Raw genomic sequence first — 20,406 nt, 5'->3', positions numbered from 1 at the left:
GGAGAGCGAAGGAGAGGGAATGGTGGGAAGGAGAGAAAAAGGCCCATAGAGAGACAAATCCTATACACATTCATTTTGCCTGGATGAATGGCTTTCATCGTAAAGGAAAATGAATTAGAGAAGTGCATAAGTTCTTCAGGATCACACAGAAAAGGGAGCATCTAAAACCTGGACTGTGAGACTCCACTTTCTGCAAGGTAGTTTCCCCACAAACTTCTGGACCCTACTTCCTGCATAGGGAGAAGGATCAAGATATTTCAGAACAAGTGTAAGAACGTAGTTCACTTTCTTGTCTCAGACAATGGCAAATACGAATGGAAAAAAAGAGGGTGAGGGAAATCTGGGAGTTAAGATGTGTTAAGTGTCAGAGCTGGGGCTATATAGCTCAGTGATAAAGCACTTGCCTAGCTTGCCCAAGATCCTGGGTTTCATCCCTAGAACCACCAAAAAAAAAACAAAACAAAAAAAAACAAACAAACTAAAAAAACACCCCAGTGTAACTTCACGGCTATTACCTGTCTAGTGCCTACTACATGCCAGGTACTATGGACACAAGCTGTAGTGGTAGAGACAAGCATGTTTCCTGCCATGAAACTTATTTCAGGTGGGAGAAAATATCTGACATGACCAAGAGCTTTGCAGAGAATTAAACTAGCAATAGTAACTAGGGATTACATTCTCGGGGGACAAGTCAGTGAGTTATAACCCCCTAAGTGATGCTGTACGGTGTGACTTTCTTCCTGTCTGTCACCCCAGAATCAAACAATTTAGGTCGGCTGGGGATGCAACTCAGTGGTAGAATGCCCGCCTAGCATGTGAGAAGCCCTGGATTTGATCCTCAGCCACACATCTACACACACAAAACAATGCGGAAACATACTACAAAGATACGGAACGGAGGACTGTCAAAAACACAGATCCAGAGTACCCTAAAATACCAGGTCCTGGATCACAAAAACACCACAGGGGCTATCCCAACTTCCTCTTCATAAAAGCTTCATCATTGTGCACCCAACATGTCTAACAGAAGGAAACCTTTGATGGCACTAAGTGGTTTGTAATGTTTGTTTTTTACGTTGTGTGTGCACTGATACATGTGTACCAGAGGGGCCCTGACTAACCAAGTCACAGCTTCCCATTAAGATTACCCCCAATAGCTGGGCGTGGTGGTGCACGCCTTTAATTCCAGCACCCAGGGAGGGAGAGGCAGGTGGATCTCTGTGATTTCTGAAGCCAGCCTGGTCTGTCTACAGATTGAGTTCCAGGACAGCCAGGGTTATACAAAGAAATCCGGTCGCAAAACACCAAAACAAAAAGGAACCCCCCCACCCCCCACACACAAAAGAACAAACAAAAATCTAGGATGTTAAACACTGAGTGGTAGTAGAGACAAAAGCTGTCTCACTCGGATGAGGGCGGGACTCAGAACCCCACTTCTGATTTCTGATATGAACCAAAGACCGGTGGCTATCTAGGGACCCTCCAGAACCCCAGCTCTAGATTAGTACCTTCGTGGATTAAGCAGCTCCTGGTTCTCAGACTCTCCAAGTGTGAAGACAGTCACTGCTGGACTACCCTGAGCATATCGTGTAAACTGATTTAAGAAATCCACTATTAGCTGGGCATGACGGTGCACGCCTGTCACCCCAGCGCTTGGGGAGGCAGAGGTATGTGGATCTCTCTGAGTCTGAGGCCAGACTGTCTACAGAGTGAGTGCACACTCACTCACCCACTCACCGAGGCTACAGAAAAATTCTGATTAGAAAACAAAAGAACAGATGATATATAATTTGTGTGTGTGCATGTGTGTCAGTATGGCTGTGTGTGCACATCAGTATGTCTGTATATATGCAGACATTAACGATCCAGGTTCAGTACTAACGCTATTAAAAAACACCTGCATTATCCCAAAACAGTTCATAGGGATGGGAAAGATAGTTACTCACCTGATTTTTTTTTTCCCCACCAGAATAAGCTGTACTGTTCATATACAAAGAGATAATGATTTATAATGTTTGTTAAGAAACACAGAACTTCAATTTTCAGAATAATCCTTCCTAATTTATAGGTTGAGAATTATCTTCATTTTGGGAGTGAAGAAGGAGACTCAAGAGAGACCTCCCCAAGAACATGGTGTATCAGAGGCACAGTTAGAACAAGAAAGCAAGTCTCCTGCTGTGCCGCCCAGTCTCTTCCCATGTGATTCCACGCTGTTACAGCCGCCTGTGTATCTTGGAACAGAATCTTGTTCCTCGTGCAAATAGCAAATTAGCCCAAACACACTGTTCGAACTTATGAATTCTTTACTTAAGAGATCAAGTTCAATCAGTATGGTGACAAATGCCTTTAATCCCAGCACTTGGGAGGCAGAATTGAAGGCCAACCTGGTCTTGGGCCAGCCAAGGCTGCATAGTGACACCCCATCACAGTCAAGCAAACAAAACAGAAGAGCAAATTATGATGGGAAGATAGCAAGGTGGATGGGGAGATGTTTCCCTGCCCACCCAACCCACTGACTTACCTGTCCAGGCAGTGTGGGAGAGGTACACCTGAGTGATGAGACGGTGCCGCCCGGGGCCGGGATTCCGAAAGTCCGCTGGTTTGGGATGGATCATCTGAGCCTGGCCATCTGGATACAAGACCTAAAATGACAGAAATGGGGCAGGCAACAGAAGGTAGATGAGCCAAGAAAACTGATGACATTTACTCTGAACCCGAAATCAGTAGCAGAAAGATGACCCTAGGCATATAAAAAAAACAAAACAAAATAACAATAATTAAAAAAACCCTGCTTCTTAAAGAGGAGCAATACATGACTTTAATCTCAGCACTCAGGAGGCAGAAGCAGGAGATCTCTGAGTTTGAGGCCAGCCTGGTCTACAGAGACATCTAAGCTACACAGAGAAACCCTGTCTCAAAAAAAGGGGGATGGGTAGCACTAGCAGAAGCGGTGTCTAATCTCTCTCTCTCTCTCTCTCTCTCTCTCTCTCTCTCTCTCTCGCACGCACACACACACACACACACACACACATTCATGTTTTGCTGTTCTGGGGTATGGGCAGGTGTTATACCCCAGGAGGCCAGTGGATACTTTCCACCTTATTTTTGAGGTATTGGATCTGAAGCCTGACATTTGACTGACCAGACAATGGGCTCCCAGGAATCCATTTATCTCCACCCCCACCCACCCAGGCTAGTATGCAGGAAAGTGTGTCCATACCTAGATTTTTATGTCCTAGGGATTTTAAGCTTTTTGCTCACCAAGCCATCTGTCCAGACTTGCTCTTGTTTTGAGGTACAGTCTTGGTATGTCACCTAAGCTAGCCTCACACTTGTATATTCAAAGTGTAGTCCCTAAAGTAATGTTCAGAAGTAGGAGTTTGGGGAATATGATTGGATCATTAGGGCTCTGACCTAATCAAGGGATCAAACCACTGATAGAGTCATAATTTCATGTATTTTTTGGGACTGTCACTAAGGGCCTGACAGTTCTCCAGTCCCTCCTTCATCCCAACTCCCTGTATGTCATGAGGTGAGCAGCTTTGTTCTACCATGTACTCTCTGCTAAGCAGGCTCACCCGATGGGAGCCAGCCAACCATGGACTGAAACCTTTGAAACTATGAGCTAAATCAAGTCCTTCCATCTCAAGTTGTTTTTCTCCGGGATTTGCTCACAATGGCAAAAAATAACAATAGTTACAAGCTGGCTCTTTCCTATTTTGCTTCTAGGCTTTGTGGCCCCATCCTAGAACAGAAGAAAGCTGTAGGTGCCCTAGCTTCCAGAACTTTGTTATCTTTAACAGCTTAGCGGGTTATTTTAAAAGAAGAGGAGGAGGAGAAGTTGGGAGGATAACGGATTGTGGGTGTCCAGGAGGAGCTGGAATAGGGGAATGTATTCATGTCTGAAATAACCGAAGAATAAGTTTTAAAGGGGGAGCGGATACAGATAAAGCTCTGTTAGTGGAATGCTTGTTCCACTAACACTGGGTTCCAGACATACATCCATTACATACATGAGGCTAAACAGTACATCATTGCAATAGCATCACTTGGGAGTGGAAGTAGGAAGATCAGAAGTTCAAGGTTATCTTTAGATATATAGCAAGTTGGAGGCCAGCCTGGTCTATGAGACCCTTCATCTCAAGGTACAGCTAGGGTGGATAAACCTCAAGGCACAAAAACAGCAGTATGATCTACGCTGCGTTCCCACCTCCTCTAGCAAGCCTGCTGTGCCTGCTGCAGACTGACACCTCTCATCCTGCTGACCTGTGCTGCCAGTGTTCACACTCTATTTCCTCTTTGCATCTCTACAGAGCCTTCCTTTCTTCCTTCACCACACTGTGCCTGACTGTGTGCTGACGCGCTCACTTCCCTTAACACTGCCTGCCCCTTTATCTGACTCCCAGGGAAACTGAGTAACAACCCCAGCACTTCGCATGTACACTAAAGCAAGCACAAACTGCATGAATGGATGGAAGGAAAGATAGTGGGATGGCTGGAACTGAGGGGCTCAGTTGTAGTCTTCACTGCATCTCTCATGTGATTGTAGCTTATCTAGCTAGTCTGGGGGGAAAATACAGCCTAGTGATAATTTCTCTCCATCTATGAATGTTGTTTGCCACCTGACCAACCAATAGAACGTGTCTATTACATTTTGATGAACTGAATTTGTGTTTGTATAGAAAGATTAAATCTAAAGTCTACATTATACAGACAGAGAGGGTCCTCTCACTTAGTAAAGACTTACTGGATACTCAGGGCATTATGCACACTTCACTCGAAGGTCAGCTATTCCTATGTAACTGACATTTGTTACTTTGTGGATTCCTTTTCCTTCAACCCTTTGCCACCCCTATCTTACACCCTTTCAACCCCCTTAACACTAGAAAGCAGAGAAAAAAGGATGGAGGGGAAACAGGGAGAAGTTATTGTTAGATTATTTCCTGCTGGTCAGATGCGTCAAGTTCCTTGGGACAAATTTGATCTCTGCTGTCAGGATATTTAATTTCTTCTTCTCCTCATTTCTTTGCACAGGAATACTTAACAAACTGCAGCCTATGAGGCACTAGCATTTATATACCCTCTGAAAAGCCCCAGAATTCCAAATGCCACTGGCAAAATCACACCACTGCCATAGCATGAGGCCAATCATAGTCACCTGCTGTGAAGCAGCCCCATATCCCCACACCCAGATTAAAACAGAAACATATTCTCATAATATATATTTTTTTTAAGAAATCAAAATTACAAAATTCTCACTACATTCCTATTCAGCTGTAGAATCTAAGGTTTAGAGTTTAATTTGCTCAGCAGTAGTTAGGCTCCAAGCCCAGGCTTTTGCCATGAAGGATCATTTTGTCTCTAGTTTTGGTTCTCAAGTACATAACAAGAGTACCAGTTAAAGCCTTCAACACGGTGTCAGTGTAAGACCCCACAGAGCCCAGCCCCACACACCTGGACCTTGACGCTGTTCTGAGGGTCTTGTACATGCTCCAGAGTTGCATCCACATCCAAGGCCACTACCAACCCAGACGTAAACCTCAAAGGGTTGTCTGACTCGCCTGCCGGCTCAATGATGGTGGCTGAAGCTTTGTGGATCTGTGAGCAAAAACAACAACATGCTGCTTCTCAAGGCAGTGAGGTAGCTCAGTGGGAAATAGCCCCTGCCACCAAGGCTAATAACCTGAATTTGATTCCTGGGACCCACATCAGGGAACCACACATGAGCTGTACCACTCCCCAACCCCCACTCCACCCCACAATGAATACATTAAATTAAAAACATGAGGAAGGACCCTAGTTCACTCGTTCCCCTGACCAAAGAAGCTCACTGAAGTAAATGGCTCTAAAAATCGGGGCAGATTTGGCAGCGAGTATGGTGGACCCTGACCTGCTCTGGAAGCGGGAGATGTAGGAAGGTGCTCTGCCGCAGCATTGTCTGCAGAATCTTGATCACTTCTGCAGGTTTAGAGGCCATGAGTCTGGGCATAAGATCAAGGAGTTTGTCCACAAAGCTGTCTTGAAGGTGGGGCAAATCCGCAATGAAACACCTGCATGAACACAGACGCAGCTGACATCTACTCACCACCGTCTAAGCCCATGCTCCGCCAAGCCCCCGGGCAGGAAGAATCCTGAAATGGGAAGGGCTTGAGGGTCATGCCTGAAACTGACAGGGACACAGATCAGGATGCCATAGCCACATGATCTGCAGAAGAGCTGCTGCTGGGCTGGACAGATAGCTCTGTCAATACATCCCTTGCCTGGCAGGCATGAGGACCTGGATCTAACCCCCAGAAGCCATGAGAAGAGCCAGGAGCAGCAGCATGAGCCTGTATCCCAGCACTGAGAAGGGGTTGACGAGAGGATCCCTGGGCTTATTGTGGCAAAGGCCAGACTTAGGGAGTGCCCTTGTTTCAGTAAGTAAGGTGGAAAGTGTTTGATAAAAACACTCTGCATCAACATCTGGTGCACACAAAATGTGTACACATACACACACATGTAGGAAGTTGGTTTTTTGTTTGGTTTGTTTTAAGAGCCCGTTTCAGCTGGATATGGTGGCTCATGCCTATAATCTCAGCATTTGGAAGGCCAAGGCAGGAGGATTATTGCAAGTTCTAGGCCAGCTTGGGCTATAGTTTTGAGACTCTGCCTCACAACAAACAAACAAAAGAAAGAGATTGTTAATGACAGTAATGATTGTGAATGTCAGGCTTACACCTGAGCATTTCACATGACTGTATTTAATCATCCCTAGAACTCTTGTTCACTGTTTAGGGTTATCAGAGAGCATTATGTTGCACTGAGGCTAAGAAAAGTCATTACTTATACCCAGCTTGAACTGATTCTATAGGATTTTGCTTTGTGGAAGGGAATGGTCATGCCTCTCCCTCCTCCCCAATTGAGAGGCAATATCTACTCAGGACTTTAGAGACTTAATTAACAAGTGAGGAACCCTGTCTCAGAGGTGAAAAAAAATCATTTATTGGTGAAGGGTCAGCGTGTAATCAGCCCCACAGAATATTAAAGAATGAGCAGTCATAAAAACCTCAGGTGTAGGAACTGGAGAGATGGTTGTGGTGGTTTGAATAGGAATGGCCCCACAGACTCATGTGTTTGAATGCCTGGCCCACAGGGAATGGCACAAAAAGAGGTGTGGCTTTGATGGAGTAGATGTGGTCTTGCTGGAGAAAGTATGTCACGGGGGCAGGTGGGGAAGGGGGTCTTTGAGATCTTACATGCTCAAAGCTATGCCTAGTGTGGTTCACAGTCTCCTCCTGATGCCTGCTAGTGAAGCTGTACAGCTCTCAGCTCCTTCTCCAGCACCATGTCTGCCTGCATGCTAATGATGGTCTAAACCCCTGAAACTGTGAGCTACTCCCAATTAAATGTTTTCCTTTATAAGAGTTGCCATGGACATGTCTCCCCACGGCAGTAGAAACCCTAAGACAATGCTGAGCGGTTAATAGCACTGACTGCTCTTAAAGAGAACCCAGGTTCAGTTCCCATAGTTGCCTGTAACTCCTGTTCTCGGGGAACCAACAGCATCTTCTGGCCTCCTCAGGGACCCATATGGTACATACACCCACACTGAGACAAATACACAGAAAGTAAATAAATCTTTTAAAAAGTCAGGTTTGGTCAACTTTAGGAAAGCAGGGGCAATTATGATAGAAATAAATGTAAATGTTTTAAAACCTTGTACTATTGAGGTACTTTACATGGGCCCCCTTAGGCTCATATGTTTGAATACTTGGTCCCCAGTTGGTGAAAATGTTTGGGAAAAATTAGGTGTGGCCTTGTTTGGAGGAGGTGTGACCCTGGGAGAGTGGTTTGAGGTTTAAAAAGACTCACACCAGTTTTGGGTTAGGTGCCTCTGCCTTGTGGTTGTGTCTCAAGATACTTAAGCCAGGCACTCAGGTACTGCTCCAGCACCATGCCTGCCTCCCTGCTACTATGCTCCTCACCATAAAATAAACCCCAACTGTCAACACAAAACAACTTTGATCTCACTACTTTAACTCCCACTTCTTCATCAAACCCTCTGCTCTGCTCTTGCAGCTGTTTTAAACAATTAACTTCATACAAAACTTTAAGGAAACTTTTTTTTTAATGGGGATGGTTTTCGAGACTGGCTTTCTCTGTGTAGCCCTGGCTGTAGGCTACTTGCTCTGTAGGCCATGCTGGCATTGAATTCAGAGATCTGCCTGCCCCTGCCTCCAAGTGCTAGGATTAAATGTGTGCACCACTACACCGAGGCCTGGGGAAGAATTTAAAGTGTACAAGAACCTGAGTTCTACCCTGTAGAATCCAAATGAAAAGGTTGGGAGCAGTAGAGCACACCTATATGCTGGGCAGGTTAAGACGGGAGGATCCCTGGAGCGTATTGGCAAGCTGGTCCAGACAAATCACTGTCCTCCATGTCCAGTGAGAGACTGTCTCAAAAATAAGGTGGACAGTGATTGAGGAAGACACTGACCTCAATCTCTGGCCACCATACTCTTGTACATTACACAAACACACACACACGTCTCACTACTTTGCCCATGCTAGTCTTAAAGTAAAAGCCTCAAGTGATCCTTCTGCCTCAGCATCCAGAATACCTGGGATTACAGGCAGGTAATCTATAGTGCTATGCTCTATGCTCTAGGCACTATGCTCTATGGTGCCTGGCTTAAGACACATTTATTCTATCTATTTATTCTGTTATTTAAAGGGTTTATAACTATTTAAATTATGTGTGTACATGTTTCTGTGTGTGGGTATGTTCACGTTAGTGCGGGTGCTGGCAGCAGCCAGAAAAGAACTGGAGTTACAGGTGATTGTGAAACACCCAATATGAGTGCTGAGAACCACTCAGTTTCACTAAAAGAAAAGCAAGTGTGCTTAATTGCTCAGTATTCTCTCTCTCCCTTTCTCTTCTCTCCCCCCCTCCCTTTCCAGGGTCTCAGTATGTGGCAATGGCTAGCCTGGTTGCAATGCTGACTAGGCTGGTCTCAAATTCACAGAAATACCCCGTCTCCAAAGTGCTGATATTAAAGGTATGTGCCACCACACTTGGCTTGTTATTATTACCTAAAATTAAACAACAGCTGGACATGGTGGTGCACATCCAAAATCCTAGCACTTGGGAGGTACAGGCACGAGGATCAGGAGCACAAGGCTAGCTTTAGAGATACAGCAAGTTCAAAGCTTGTCTGATTACTTGAGACCCTGTCTCAAAAAACGAAAAGAACAAAGCCAGGCATACTAGTTCACACCAGTAATCCTATCATTCAGGAGACTAAGGCAGGAGGATCAATAATTCACGGCCAAACTGGAAAACACAGCAAGATCTTTTCTCAAGCAAAAGCATAAAAGGAATGAGTACAATGTTGTTATTTGTAGAGAAATATGCAAGTTTTAGAATAACAAGGAAAAAAAACCTGTTTCATTCAACTAGCTCCTGAGTTTCCTTCAAATTTGTTTTTTTCGTAGCTCAACTAAGTGCAGAATCCAAATGGTTCCTGATGTTTTTATTATTTAATTGTGTGTTTACTTTTGAAGCTTTAGATTCAGAAAAGTTTATATCATTAAAGAAAATAATGCGTTAGGGCATACTGACATTAGGTGATGGCTAGCCCAGCAACACAGGAAAGATAAGGGATCTTGTTTAGTACCAGTTATTTTCTGCATAAACAAGATGAAAAAAACCATCAAAAGAGTTACAGAATAAGGGATCGTGGAGAATGAAGAGGACACCCTCTAACTAGACAAGACTCCTAGTTGAAAAAAGGAACATCAGCCCACCCACAAAAACAGCAATCCTAAATTTACCTATCCTACAAGATGCGCAGGGATAAAGATAGAGCAGAGGTGGAAGGAATGTCCAGCTAATGCCTGGCCTGACGTGAGACCCACCCCATGGGAGAGAGCCAACCCCTGACACTATTAACAGCTTTCTGCTATGCTCACAGACAGGTGCCTAGCATAGCTGTTCTCTGAGATAACTCCACCCAGAAATGGACAGAAACGGAAGCTGAGACTCACAGCCAAACATTGGGGGAGGTGTAGGGAGTCTTGTGGAAAAGTGCGGGAAACGATAGAAGGACCTGGAGGTGACAGGAGCTCCACAAGAAGACCAACAGAGCCGACTAAGCAGGGCCCCAAGGAGCTTGTGGAGATGGCTACACCAACCAAGGACCATGCCCCTTACACAGATGTAGCCGAAGGGCAGCTCAGGCTTCATGTGGGTTCCCTAATAAGGGAGCAGAGACTGACTCTATTACCTGCTTTTTGGTCACTTCCCCCTGGCAGGGCTGCCTCACCAGACCACAGGAGAAGAGGACAGGCTCAGTCCTGATGTAATTTGATGAGCTGGAGTAGATTGGTAGGGGGTGGGGGGCACTCCCTTTCTCTGAGGAATAGGGGAAGAGGATAGGAGAAGAGGGAGGAGAGAAAGAAGAGGGATATGATCTGGATATAAAGTGAATAAATTAATTAAAAAATCATTTTAAAGAGTTACAAAATAGCTGGGCAGTGGTAGAGCACACCTTTAATCCCAGCACTCGGGAGGGGAAGCAGAAGCAGGTGGATCTTTGTGAGTTCAAGGTCAGCCTGGTCAACAGAGAGAGTTCGGAGACAGCTAGGGCTACATAGAGAAACCCTATCTTGAAAAACAAAAACAAACAAACAAACAAACAAAAAGTCACAGAATACTTACCTCTGAAAAAATTCCACTTCCTGTAAAAATTTCTCACACATTCCAAATAAGGGGTCAACTCTGTAGAAAAAAAAAAGCAAAGTGTAAGGAACTTGTGACTCTGTGAACTAAGGAGTGAGGACAAGAAGTCCTAGAAACCCGAGCTTCCATGAGAGGAGACCGAATACGCTACACTGAAGAGCTGAGCTCCTAAGAGGACAGCCACAGGCAAAGGCATTGATCTCCCTGAGGGACAGAGGAGCAGGAGCAGTATCTGCCCTTAGAAAGAAACAGGACTTCCAGGGGGTCTAATGTTACCCAAGCACAGACCCTGAAATATCTGAAAATGAAATAAGCAGATGCTTACCTCTTAGCTGACCGTCTAAGTCTTACTCGTCATTAGCCATAGAGAGCTGTGAATGTCCCCACCAGAGTCCTCAGAACCTTACCCTCGAGTAGTTCGTGCCGTAACGATAAGCTGCAGAGCTTTGGCCTGGAGCCTCATGTGGTGTATGATCACCACGTGCTTACTCCCCACACCGCTGTACATAAACTCCATTTTGTAGGTTTCTTCCATGATCTATAAGGATTAAGAATCAGTAAAATGTCCTGGAAGGAATGGGGTTTTCCAGGCTTCCATCCCTGACTGAGGCGCTATGGACAGCTGATGGCTTCTGAGGACAGAGGAGTCCCTTTTCTTTAAGAATGTGGCTTCTGGTAGGCTAACCACATTCTAGTGGGTGGTCCTATACAAGCATATGCAGGCAGCATAAACTAGGCTCAACAAATGAGTTTTTAAGAAAGAAGACACAAAACTGGGAGGCAGGGTAGACTTAGGAAAAGTTATGAAGAGGAGTACAGGTGAATATAAAAATACATGTGTGAGTGGGCTCTGGGAGCACACGCCTTTAGTCCTGGGGCAACAAAGGCAGGGGCAGGCTCTCCGAGCTCAAGGCCAGTCTCCTGTACAGAGCAAGTTCCAGGACAGCCAGAGCTACAGAGAAACCCTGCCTTGTAAAACCATTAAAAAATTGTATGAAATTCTCAAAGGATCAATAAAAATATTAAAACAACCTCAAAATCAATTTACATGTATTTTTAGATGAAAGATTCACAACTGTATTTATTGGGTTTTACTCTATCTCAAACAAATACTAACATAAACAGTATGTGTAAATTGTGTGTGTGTGTGTGATGAGTGTGAGGCTTTATGTGAGTTCCAGGCACAGAATTCCGGTCATCAGGCCTACACAGCAAGCACTATGACCTGCTGAGCCACCTCCCTGGCCCACAAACTGATAATATGTTAGAACACAAAAGAATCTCAGAAATCATGCACTTTACTGTCACAATTTTACAGAGGAGGAAGGAAACTCCAAGAGACTCAAATAACTTAGTCAATTTATTACCTTGTCAGGTGGAGAAGACATGAGACTAGAACCCAAGTCCCCTGACTCCAAAGCACATTGCTGTGCATAGTCATCACACTGTCCTTCTCCCAGAGCCTGCCAGCTTAGAAGCCAGCAGATGTGGGCCACAGGAAAACCTCTGCCCTGGGTAACTGCAGACAGGGAGTCTCCATATGCTTACCTGTTTTGCTGCTGCTGAAGCCAAGTCACTCTGCTGTAGATACAAGGGGGCAGCCACATTCCACAGCTTTTCTTGCAAGGCCTATGCAGACAAATGAGAGAAGACACAGACACAGCCATCACTAAACTGACACAACAGATTTGTAGTTTTGCTTTGCTTTGAAAATACACTATGCTCAGAACTTTCCCTCTATCACTCTTTGTTTTAAGCAAGTAAGCCTTATCTAAGCAGAGATGTAGATCAGCAGCTGGTGCTCAGATGTTTGCCGGGAAACAGGAGTCATAAAGCCCTCGCCAGAACTGGCAGGCAATTCAGAGCCTTGCTCACTGGGTCACTGTACTAACCTGAGCCATTTAAGCTGTCATGTTGGCAACAGGACTGTTTCTCTTTGCACTGTCTTCAGTGTCCTTTGACCCTGTCACTTAGCCAACCTGCAGAATTACAAGTCAGGCAGCTTTCCTAGAGTCTTCTTTTTCTCAGTTTTTGTACAATCAAAACGATCACAAGCAGCCCCAGATTTTACTATCAATGCCTCTCTTGACCTACCCACCCATGTCTGTGACTCAACTTCATTTACTTCTGCTGTGGAGCATTATTTTCAAGGAGCTTCTTCTTTTTCTTCTTTTGTTTTTCTTCAGAAAGGGTGTCCTTATATACATAGCCCTGGCTTAGCCTCAAACTCATGGTCCTCATGTCTCAGCTTCTCCAGTGCTAGGATTATAGGTAAGCATCCTCATGCCTGATTTTATAAATACTTAATCCAGCATATTAACATGTGTCTGTGAACCACATGCATGCCTGGTGCCTTTGAAGGGCAGAAGAGGGTCACTGCTCTGGACCTGGAGTTACAAATGGTTGTAAGCCACTTTGTGGGTGCTAGGAATTGAACCTGGGTTCTCTGGAAAAACAAGTGTTAACACTGTATCTCCAGGCCCTAAATGGTATGTTTTAAATTACTAGTGAGACTACTGCAGGGATTTTTCATGAATGAGCTCTCTGACATCAGTGAGAGTAGAAGATAGGAGATTACATCAGTGGACTGAGGCCAGGATAGGTCCTGAAAGGCCTTGATGATGACTCCAGTTGGTATATTCATTTTATACTTTAACACCAAAAGTTAGGGCAGGAAAGTAAGATGTTACAGAAAGCATAAGTGTCGGTCATCAGGTTGTTAGGGGCAATGACCAAATTGTTTCAGCTATTTCTCCAGGTCATGCTGTTTCAGGTAGCGAGTGAACTCATTCTTGGCATATTATATAGGCAGTGTTCTGGGCTGACATGAGTAATCAGCATAGTTAAGCAATGTCTTCTCATTCCTTTCTTATCTTTTGCTACTAAGGAAAGTCGGTTTCATTTTTATTTTTTTAATAAACTAGGGTTTCATGCCAAAAGTCTTGTCCTTTATTCCTACTTCCACTTTCTTGCCTGCAACTGGGAATTAAACCCAGGCCCTCACACATGATAGGTAAATGGTCTACCACTCAGCTACGTCAGCAGCCCTGTTTTTAATTTGGAAGCAGTTTTACTAAGTTGCCTAGGCTGCCCATGAATTTCCAATCCTGTTACTTCAGTCCCTTGAACAGATAGGTTATAGGCATGTGCCAACAGAGGCCTGGGTAGTTGGCCCTTTTAAGAGTGAAAAATTAACCTTTCAACTTTGACAAACAGAAGTAGCAATTTAAGAAAATAAAAGTTTATGTAAACTTTTAATGGCCGATCACATTAAATGAAACACTTACTGATCTCCAGTATCCTTTCTGTTTTGGAAACAGGGTCTTATGTAGCCCTGGGTGGCCTCTGTATCCAAGGTTGCCCTGGAACTCTCCTGCCTCCAGTTCCCACCCTTCCAAATGCTGGGGGTACAGCGTGCCACAGTTGGTTTATGTGGTGCTGATGATCAAGCCCAGGGCCTTGAAATGGTAAGCAGGTACTCTACCAACTAAGCTAAATATGCCTTGACCCAATCTTTGGGATTCTAAAAAGAAAACCTCCTCTAATTTTATTTTATTTTATTTGTTATTTTTTGGTCTGGTTTGGTCTGGTTTGGTTTGGTCTGGTTTTTCAGGACAGGGTTTCTCTAAGTGGCCCTGGTTGTCCTGGAACTCACTCTGTAGACCAGGCTGGCCTTGAATGCAGAGATCCACCTGCTTTGACTCCCAAGTGCTGGGATTAAAGGTGTGCCCCACCACGTTCAGATTTGATAATATTGAAAGAATTCTCCTAAAATTAAAAAACTTCCATATCTGCTAGCTAGATTTATATCAGATTGACACAAGCTAAAGTCATCTGAGAAGAGGGAACCTTGAGAAAATGCCACCATAAGACTGGGTTGTAGGAGGCTGATGAGATGGCTCAGTAGTTAAATGCACTGATTGGCTGCTCTTACAGAGGTCCTGAGTTCAATTCCCAGCAACCACGTGGTGGCTCACAGCCCTCTATAAAGGGATCTGATGCCCTTTTCTGGCATGCAGGTATACATGCAGACAGAGCACTCATACATTAAATAATAAAATCAGAAATGTAAAGACTGGCTATAGGTAAATCTGTAGGGCATTTTAAAATCACTATCAATCTCATCAATCACTAGATTGATGAGAAAGGGTCTAGCTCTTTGTGGGTGTGCCAACCCTGGGTTGGTGGTCCTGGGTTAAGAAAGCAGGCTGAGCAAGCCATGGGGAGCAAGCCATTAAGCAGCACTCTGCCATGGCCTCTTCAGCCACTCCAGTCTCCAAGTTTCTGCCCTGTTTGAGTTCCTGTCCTGACTTTCTTCAGTGATGAACAATGATATGGAAGTGTAAGCCAAACAAACCCTTTTCTCCTCAACTTGTGGTATTTCATCACAGGGAGAGAAAGTCTAAGATGACTTACATTTATTTAAATAGAGAAAAATATGCCATTTAGAGCATGTGATTTTCCCATTGCTGGATGGTTTCACAGAACAGTAAGTTTTTCTACTTTAGGGTCTCAAACACTGATGGATCAGTTCAAGTTAAACATAAACACACTGGACCCAAACAGACCTTAATGAGGAGCAGTTGACACTGAAGATAGGTGGCCGAGAAGTCAGCTACCCCTGCCAATTCAGACTGGAGCTCTCCAAGTCTTTGCAGATCTCTACAGTAAAAAAATAAACAAACAAAAAACAAGCAAACAAAACAACAAACAAAAACACAAGAAAACCAACTCAAGTCCTCAAGTCAGAGCAGAAGGATAAAGCCACAAATACTGTAAAGATCAAGTCAGAATTGTTTAACTATTTTATAGCTGGTAACTGGATCAAGGAACAAATGAAAACACCAATGCTGGAATGGTTACAATGAAATTAGGTTGTACTTTTTGTGCTTTTAACCTCTGAGATATTTCTCCCAACCCCTATATTTAAAGCAGTTTAAGATGATACATTCATTTGCAAAACATAACTACTGTTATAATGCCATATTTTTTTACATCAAAAGTTTTGTGCTGGGAAATAATCCTTAGGGAAATAGCAGAAATAAGTTATGCCCCGTAATATTCATTGCTACGTGGACTATCATAGAAAAACTCAGTGATTAACTAAAGATCCATAAGAGGAATACTGCTAAGTAAATTATGGTACATTTAACAAAATATTTTATTGCTATTTAAAAACCAAATAGAATGTCAAATGGCTGAGAAACACTTAAAGAAATGTTCAACATCCTTAGCTATTGGGAAATTGAAAATCAAAACAACTTTGAGATTCCATCTTCTACCTGTCAGAATGGGTAAGATCAAAAAGTGCCAATGACAACTTCTGCTGGCATGGATTGGAGCAAGGGGAAAAGCTCCAGTGCTGGCGGGAATAGAAGCACCTACAGCCACTATGGAAATCAACATGGTGGCTCCTCAGAAAACTGGGAATCAACCAAGACCCAGCTAGAAGACTCTTTGGCATAGACTCAGAAGGATGCTTCATCCTGCCACAGGACACTTGCTCAGCCGTGCTCACTACAGCTTTACTCATAATTGCCAGAAACTGGAAATAAACCACATGTCCCTCTACCGAAAAATGGATAAAGAAAATGTGACACATTCACACAATGGGGTATTACTCAGCTGTTAGAAGCAATGACATCATGAAATTTGCAGGCAAATGGAAAAATCACCCTGAGAGGTAACCCAGACCCAGACGACAAACATGGTATATACTCCTTTATAAGCAGATATTTGCTGTAAAGTAAAAGATAATCATGCTACAATCCACAGATCTGGAGAGGCTAAATCACAAGGAGGGCTCTAGAGGGGACACATGGATCTTCCTGGTAAGGAGAAATAGAATAGATTTTGAGGGAGGACTGGTGGCAGGAGGGATCAGGTGAGATGGGAGGGGGGAGGCAAAAGGGATGGAGGGAGAGAGTACTGGGAGAGATGACTCGAATTTGGGGACACGGTTGGGGGATGCAGAAACCTAGTACAGTAGAAACTTCCTAGAGTCTACAAGGGTGACCCTAGTGAAGCCTCCTAGGAATGGAGGATAGGGAGCCTGAACTGACCATCGTCTATAAGCAGGTAAGGCTCCCAGCAGTGGGGCTGGGATATCAACCCAGACACAAAACCTTCAACCTACAATCTGTCCTGTCTTCAAGATGTGCTGATGGTGACACAGAACTTGGAGTGGCCAACAGACTGCCAGGGACAAGAAGTAGGACAGCCTAGAGACCCAGGATAGAACCAAACACAACTGGCAAAAAAAAAAAAAGTCAATAAAGATTGTAAAAACAAAAAAAAAATTAATAATGCTGCGTATGTTGGTGGCACTTGGGAGGCAAAGGCAGATTTATGTGAGTTTGCGGTCTCTCTGGTTCACATAGTAAGTTGCAGGACAGCCAGGGCTACATAGACAGACTCTGCCTCAAAAACAAAACAAAATTTGATACTAAAGTATATGACCTCAACTGTATAAGAACTACCCATTAGGAGAGGGGCAGAAAGATGGATCAGGAGATTAAAGGCACTTGTCACCAAGTGTGACTACCTGAGTTAAATCCCTAAGACCTACATGGTGGAAGAATAGAACCAACTTCAGAAGTTATTCTCTGACCATCACACATACAAGAGAAATAAATAAATGTAAGTAAAATATTTTTAAAGTTCTATGGGTAAAAATATTATACAGGGTTAGAGAGATGGCTCAGTGGGTAAAAGCATTTGTTGCTCTTGCAGAGGACACAAGTTTGGTTCCCAGCATCCACATGGTAGTTCACAGCCATCCTTAACTACAGTTCCAGAGATCCAACAACATCTCGTAACCTCCAGAAGGCACAAGACACAAAAGTAGTACACATACAGGCAGAATACTCACACATATAAGATAAAATCTAAAAGAAATTATACATAAATTCTCAGCCATTTTCTACTTCATCACTAATTGATCTCTGATTCTGTTCCAGAGAAGATATCCTCAAACCCACCTCCAGGTAGTGAGTTGGGTCCAGCTAAGCCAGGGGCCAAGATGTCTCCCTCCGCAGTGCCCCATCTTTCTTGGAGACAGGCTCTCTCACAGGACCTGCAGCTCACCATCAGACTGGAGGCTGGGATCCTTCTGTCTCTGCATCCAAATCTTGGATTACAGCACATACACTGCCATTCCCACTTTTTTTTTTTTTACAATGTGGGTGCTGGAGATCCAAACTCACGTCCTGCATAGAAAGCAGTTTCCCTACTGAGCCATCTCCCCAGCCCCTGCCTGTTTTCAATGGCAACATAAATTCTATACATAGCATTTCCTAAGAAAGCTGAAAGTCTGGATCACTTGAGAAGCTATTTCAGACAGCCCAGACGAAACTGTCCAGTGAACTAGCCTTCTCTTTAGTCTCATGCTTAGTGGGCGGCATCCAGATAATTAATGCTGCCTCCTAGAGCCCTTGATAGTAGAGGGGGTGCCCACAATCAAGCACAGAATAATGTCCAGCCAGTGATTGAAGAAATGGGTGTCTACGGACAGCATCATTTTATGTTTTAGAGTGGCCTGGTCTGTCCTGAGGAGCCCAATGACATAAAAAGAAAGATTCTCTATGACGTACAATTTTGGTCTAGCCAGCTAGTCTCTGCAGTTCACTTCTTCAACGTATCTCTTCCAAGGGAAGTTCAGAATCATTCTACTTCTGAAGCAATTACTGTCAGCAAGATTCTGCCCTCTGTTGCTATTAAAAGAGCACTGGGGAGCTGGTCACACACTGAGCGCCTCCAGGTCTTACGTTAGTCTACTGCCCCTGGAGTGTAGCAATGGCTCTCGGTTTCACAGAACAAGATACAGCCCGACCCAATTAGCCGTGAGAAAGCTCAACTACTATACGGGCAAAAATGGAAACTGTTAGCCATGGGCAAATCCTCTTATGTCCCAGTGTGTTCGCGTGCACCTCTTTATGGCAGGAAGCCTCGGCCTAGACATTCATGGAAAGACTGTGAACTCTTTAAAGCAAAAGGTACAAAGAACAGCTTCTGTGTGCAGCTGTACTGTTGCTAGGTGTTTCCTTACTTGAGCTCATTTAATCCTCACAACATGACCTGTAGCTAATCGGTCTCATGGAGCATGAAACCAAAGACTGATCTTACATGGTTTGCCTGAGGTCACAGAACTAAAAAAGGGCAAAATTAGGACACAACCCCAGGCCTATCTGACTCTAAAGCTCTTTTACCTACTATCATGATACTGCATTTATTTATTTGCTATGAATTTTTTTTAATTTATGAAACATACCAAAGACAAGACCCAGGGATCTGATTGTCTCTACCTTACCAACACTGGGCTTTCAGGCACACACCCAGCATTGTATTGTGGTTCTGCGCACTGAATTCAGGTCCTAATGTAAGCACTTTACCAACTGTGCCATCTCTACCAGCCCAAACTCAAGGCTCATTTGATATAATCTCTACCTAACACAGGAAATCCTTTCACTATAGTGTATCTCACAACATGAACTTTAGAGTCAGACAAAGCTACATTCAAATCCTGGTCCTGACATGTCTAGCAAATTGCATCACACCTGTTTGTAGGGCAGAGTAGGCCCTCAGTAGCTACTGCTCTACTCCTTTCCTTTCCAAGTTTCCCCATTGTCTTGATTGTTCTTCTGAGAATGCACTCAGGCCAGAAGCATAATGCTAATGCTCAGGGCTGGCCATAGCACTAGAACAGAGGTCTTGCCAGCTCAAAGCTTATGAGGACTATTGCCAGGTGACCTGAGTTCAATCCCAAGGACCTACACAGAAAGAAAGAGTCAACTCCTGCATGTTATCCACATGTGGGATGTAGCATGCACACACACACACACACAAACACACTAAATAAAATGTAAAAAATAAATGAAACACCAGATTATGAAAGCAACCTAACCCAGCACCTACTAACTGAAAATGTACTAATAGCCAGGACCACAGCTAAAGACTAAGGTGGTTGTTTTTATGTATTCACTTGCTTAAATGCCAATAGGATAAGAATGTCAAGGACAAGCCCTAAATGCTTAATTAGATGGAAATGAATCAGGAATCAGAGCTATTTTCCTAGGCTCAGGGCCAGCAACATCTTTTAGTGGCCTTCAAAATGAAACACGATCATAGAGAAGAGAAAAAACAAAAACAAACAAACAAAAAACCCACAAAAAATAGAGCTGAGGCCCATTTCACAAGAGCAGTGGATCCTTGCTCCATGGCTGGCCTAAAATGTAAAACAGGGTCAGTGAACTTCCTGTAAAAGGTTGGTAGGACAGTAAGCATTTTCGACTATGTGGACCATGTGCTCCAGCAGAGCATCTTCCTAATAGCGCCATCATTACTCAGACACTAGTTACCTAGTATAAAGGTCACTGACCTAGACTCCCTAATGCTAGACATAACCATAAAACTGTGGCTCATATTCCAGCCAGCATTATAGAAAACATGAAAATGCACCTTTTGGGAACCATCTTTGAAAATAATGAAAGCAAGTGAAGCAGCATGAAGCCCTTTTCTTCTTCCCACAGTAAGAGTAAACTAGAGATAGGGATAGTAGGACTGTCAGGCAGAGAGAGCACATGAAGCAGAAGACAGACACAGGAAAGATGAGCATGGACCCATGATGGTCTCAGCCCTTTCAGGTCTACGGGAAGGTGAAACTGTTGTCTTATTAACCATTGTTCCTC

The 20,406-nt window shown here is 43.9% G+C and overlaps 1 protein-coding gene across 2 annotated transcripts in view; it reads right to left on the bottom strand.

Annotated features, from left to right (window-relative positions):
• Positions 1-20,406, bottom strand: part of Ints4 (integrator complex subunit 4) — a 75,453-nt gene that overhangs the window by 1,884 nt on the left and 53,163 nt on the right. For both annotated transcript variants that reach the window (XM_021634796.2, XM_060367602.1), the window contains exons 16-22: positions 15,289-15,382; positions 12,269-12,349; positions 11,128-11,258; positions 10,700-10,759; positions 5,891-6,050; positions 5,455-5,598; positions 2,522-2,642 (exon numbers count right to left, since the gene is read on the bottom strand). In XM_021634796.2, the coding sequence (XP_021490471.1) occupies positions 2,522-2,642; positions 5,455-5,598; positions 5,891-6,050; positions 10,700-10,759; positions 11,128-11,258; positions 12,269-12,349; positions 15,289-15,382 (791 nt within the window). The remainder of the gene's footprint in view (positions 1-2,521; positions 2,643-5,454; positions 5,599-5,890; positions 6,051-10,699; positions 10,760-11,127; positions 11,259-12,268; positions 12,350-15,288; positions 15,383-20,406) is intronic.

Source organism: Meriones unguiculatus, chromosome 14 (assembly GCF_030254825.1).
Source record: "Meriones unguiculatus strain TT.TT164.6M chromosome 14, Bangor_MerUng_6.1, whole genome shotgun sequence".
NCBI classification, from domain to species: Eukaryota; Metazoa; Chordata; class Mammalia; order Rodentia; family Muridae; genus Meriones; species Meriones unguiculatus.
The sequence above is the reverse complement of the archived record's forward strand: the minus strand, read 5'-3'. Positions and strand labels throughout refer to the sequence as shown.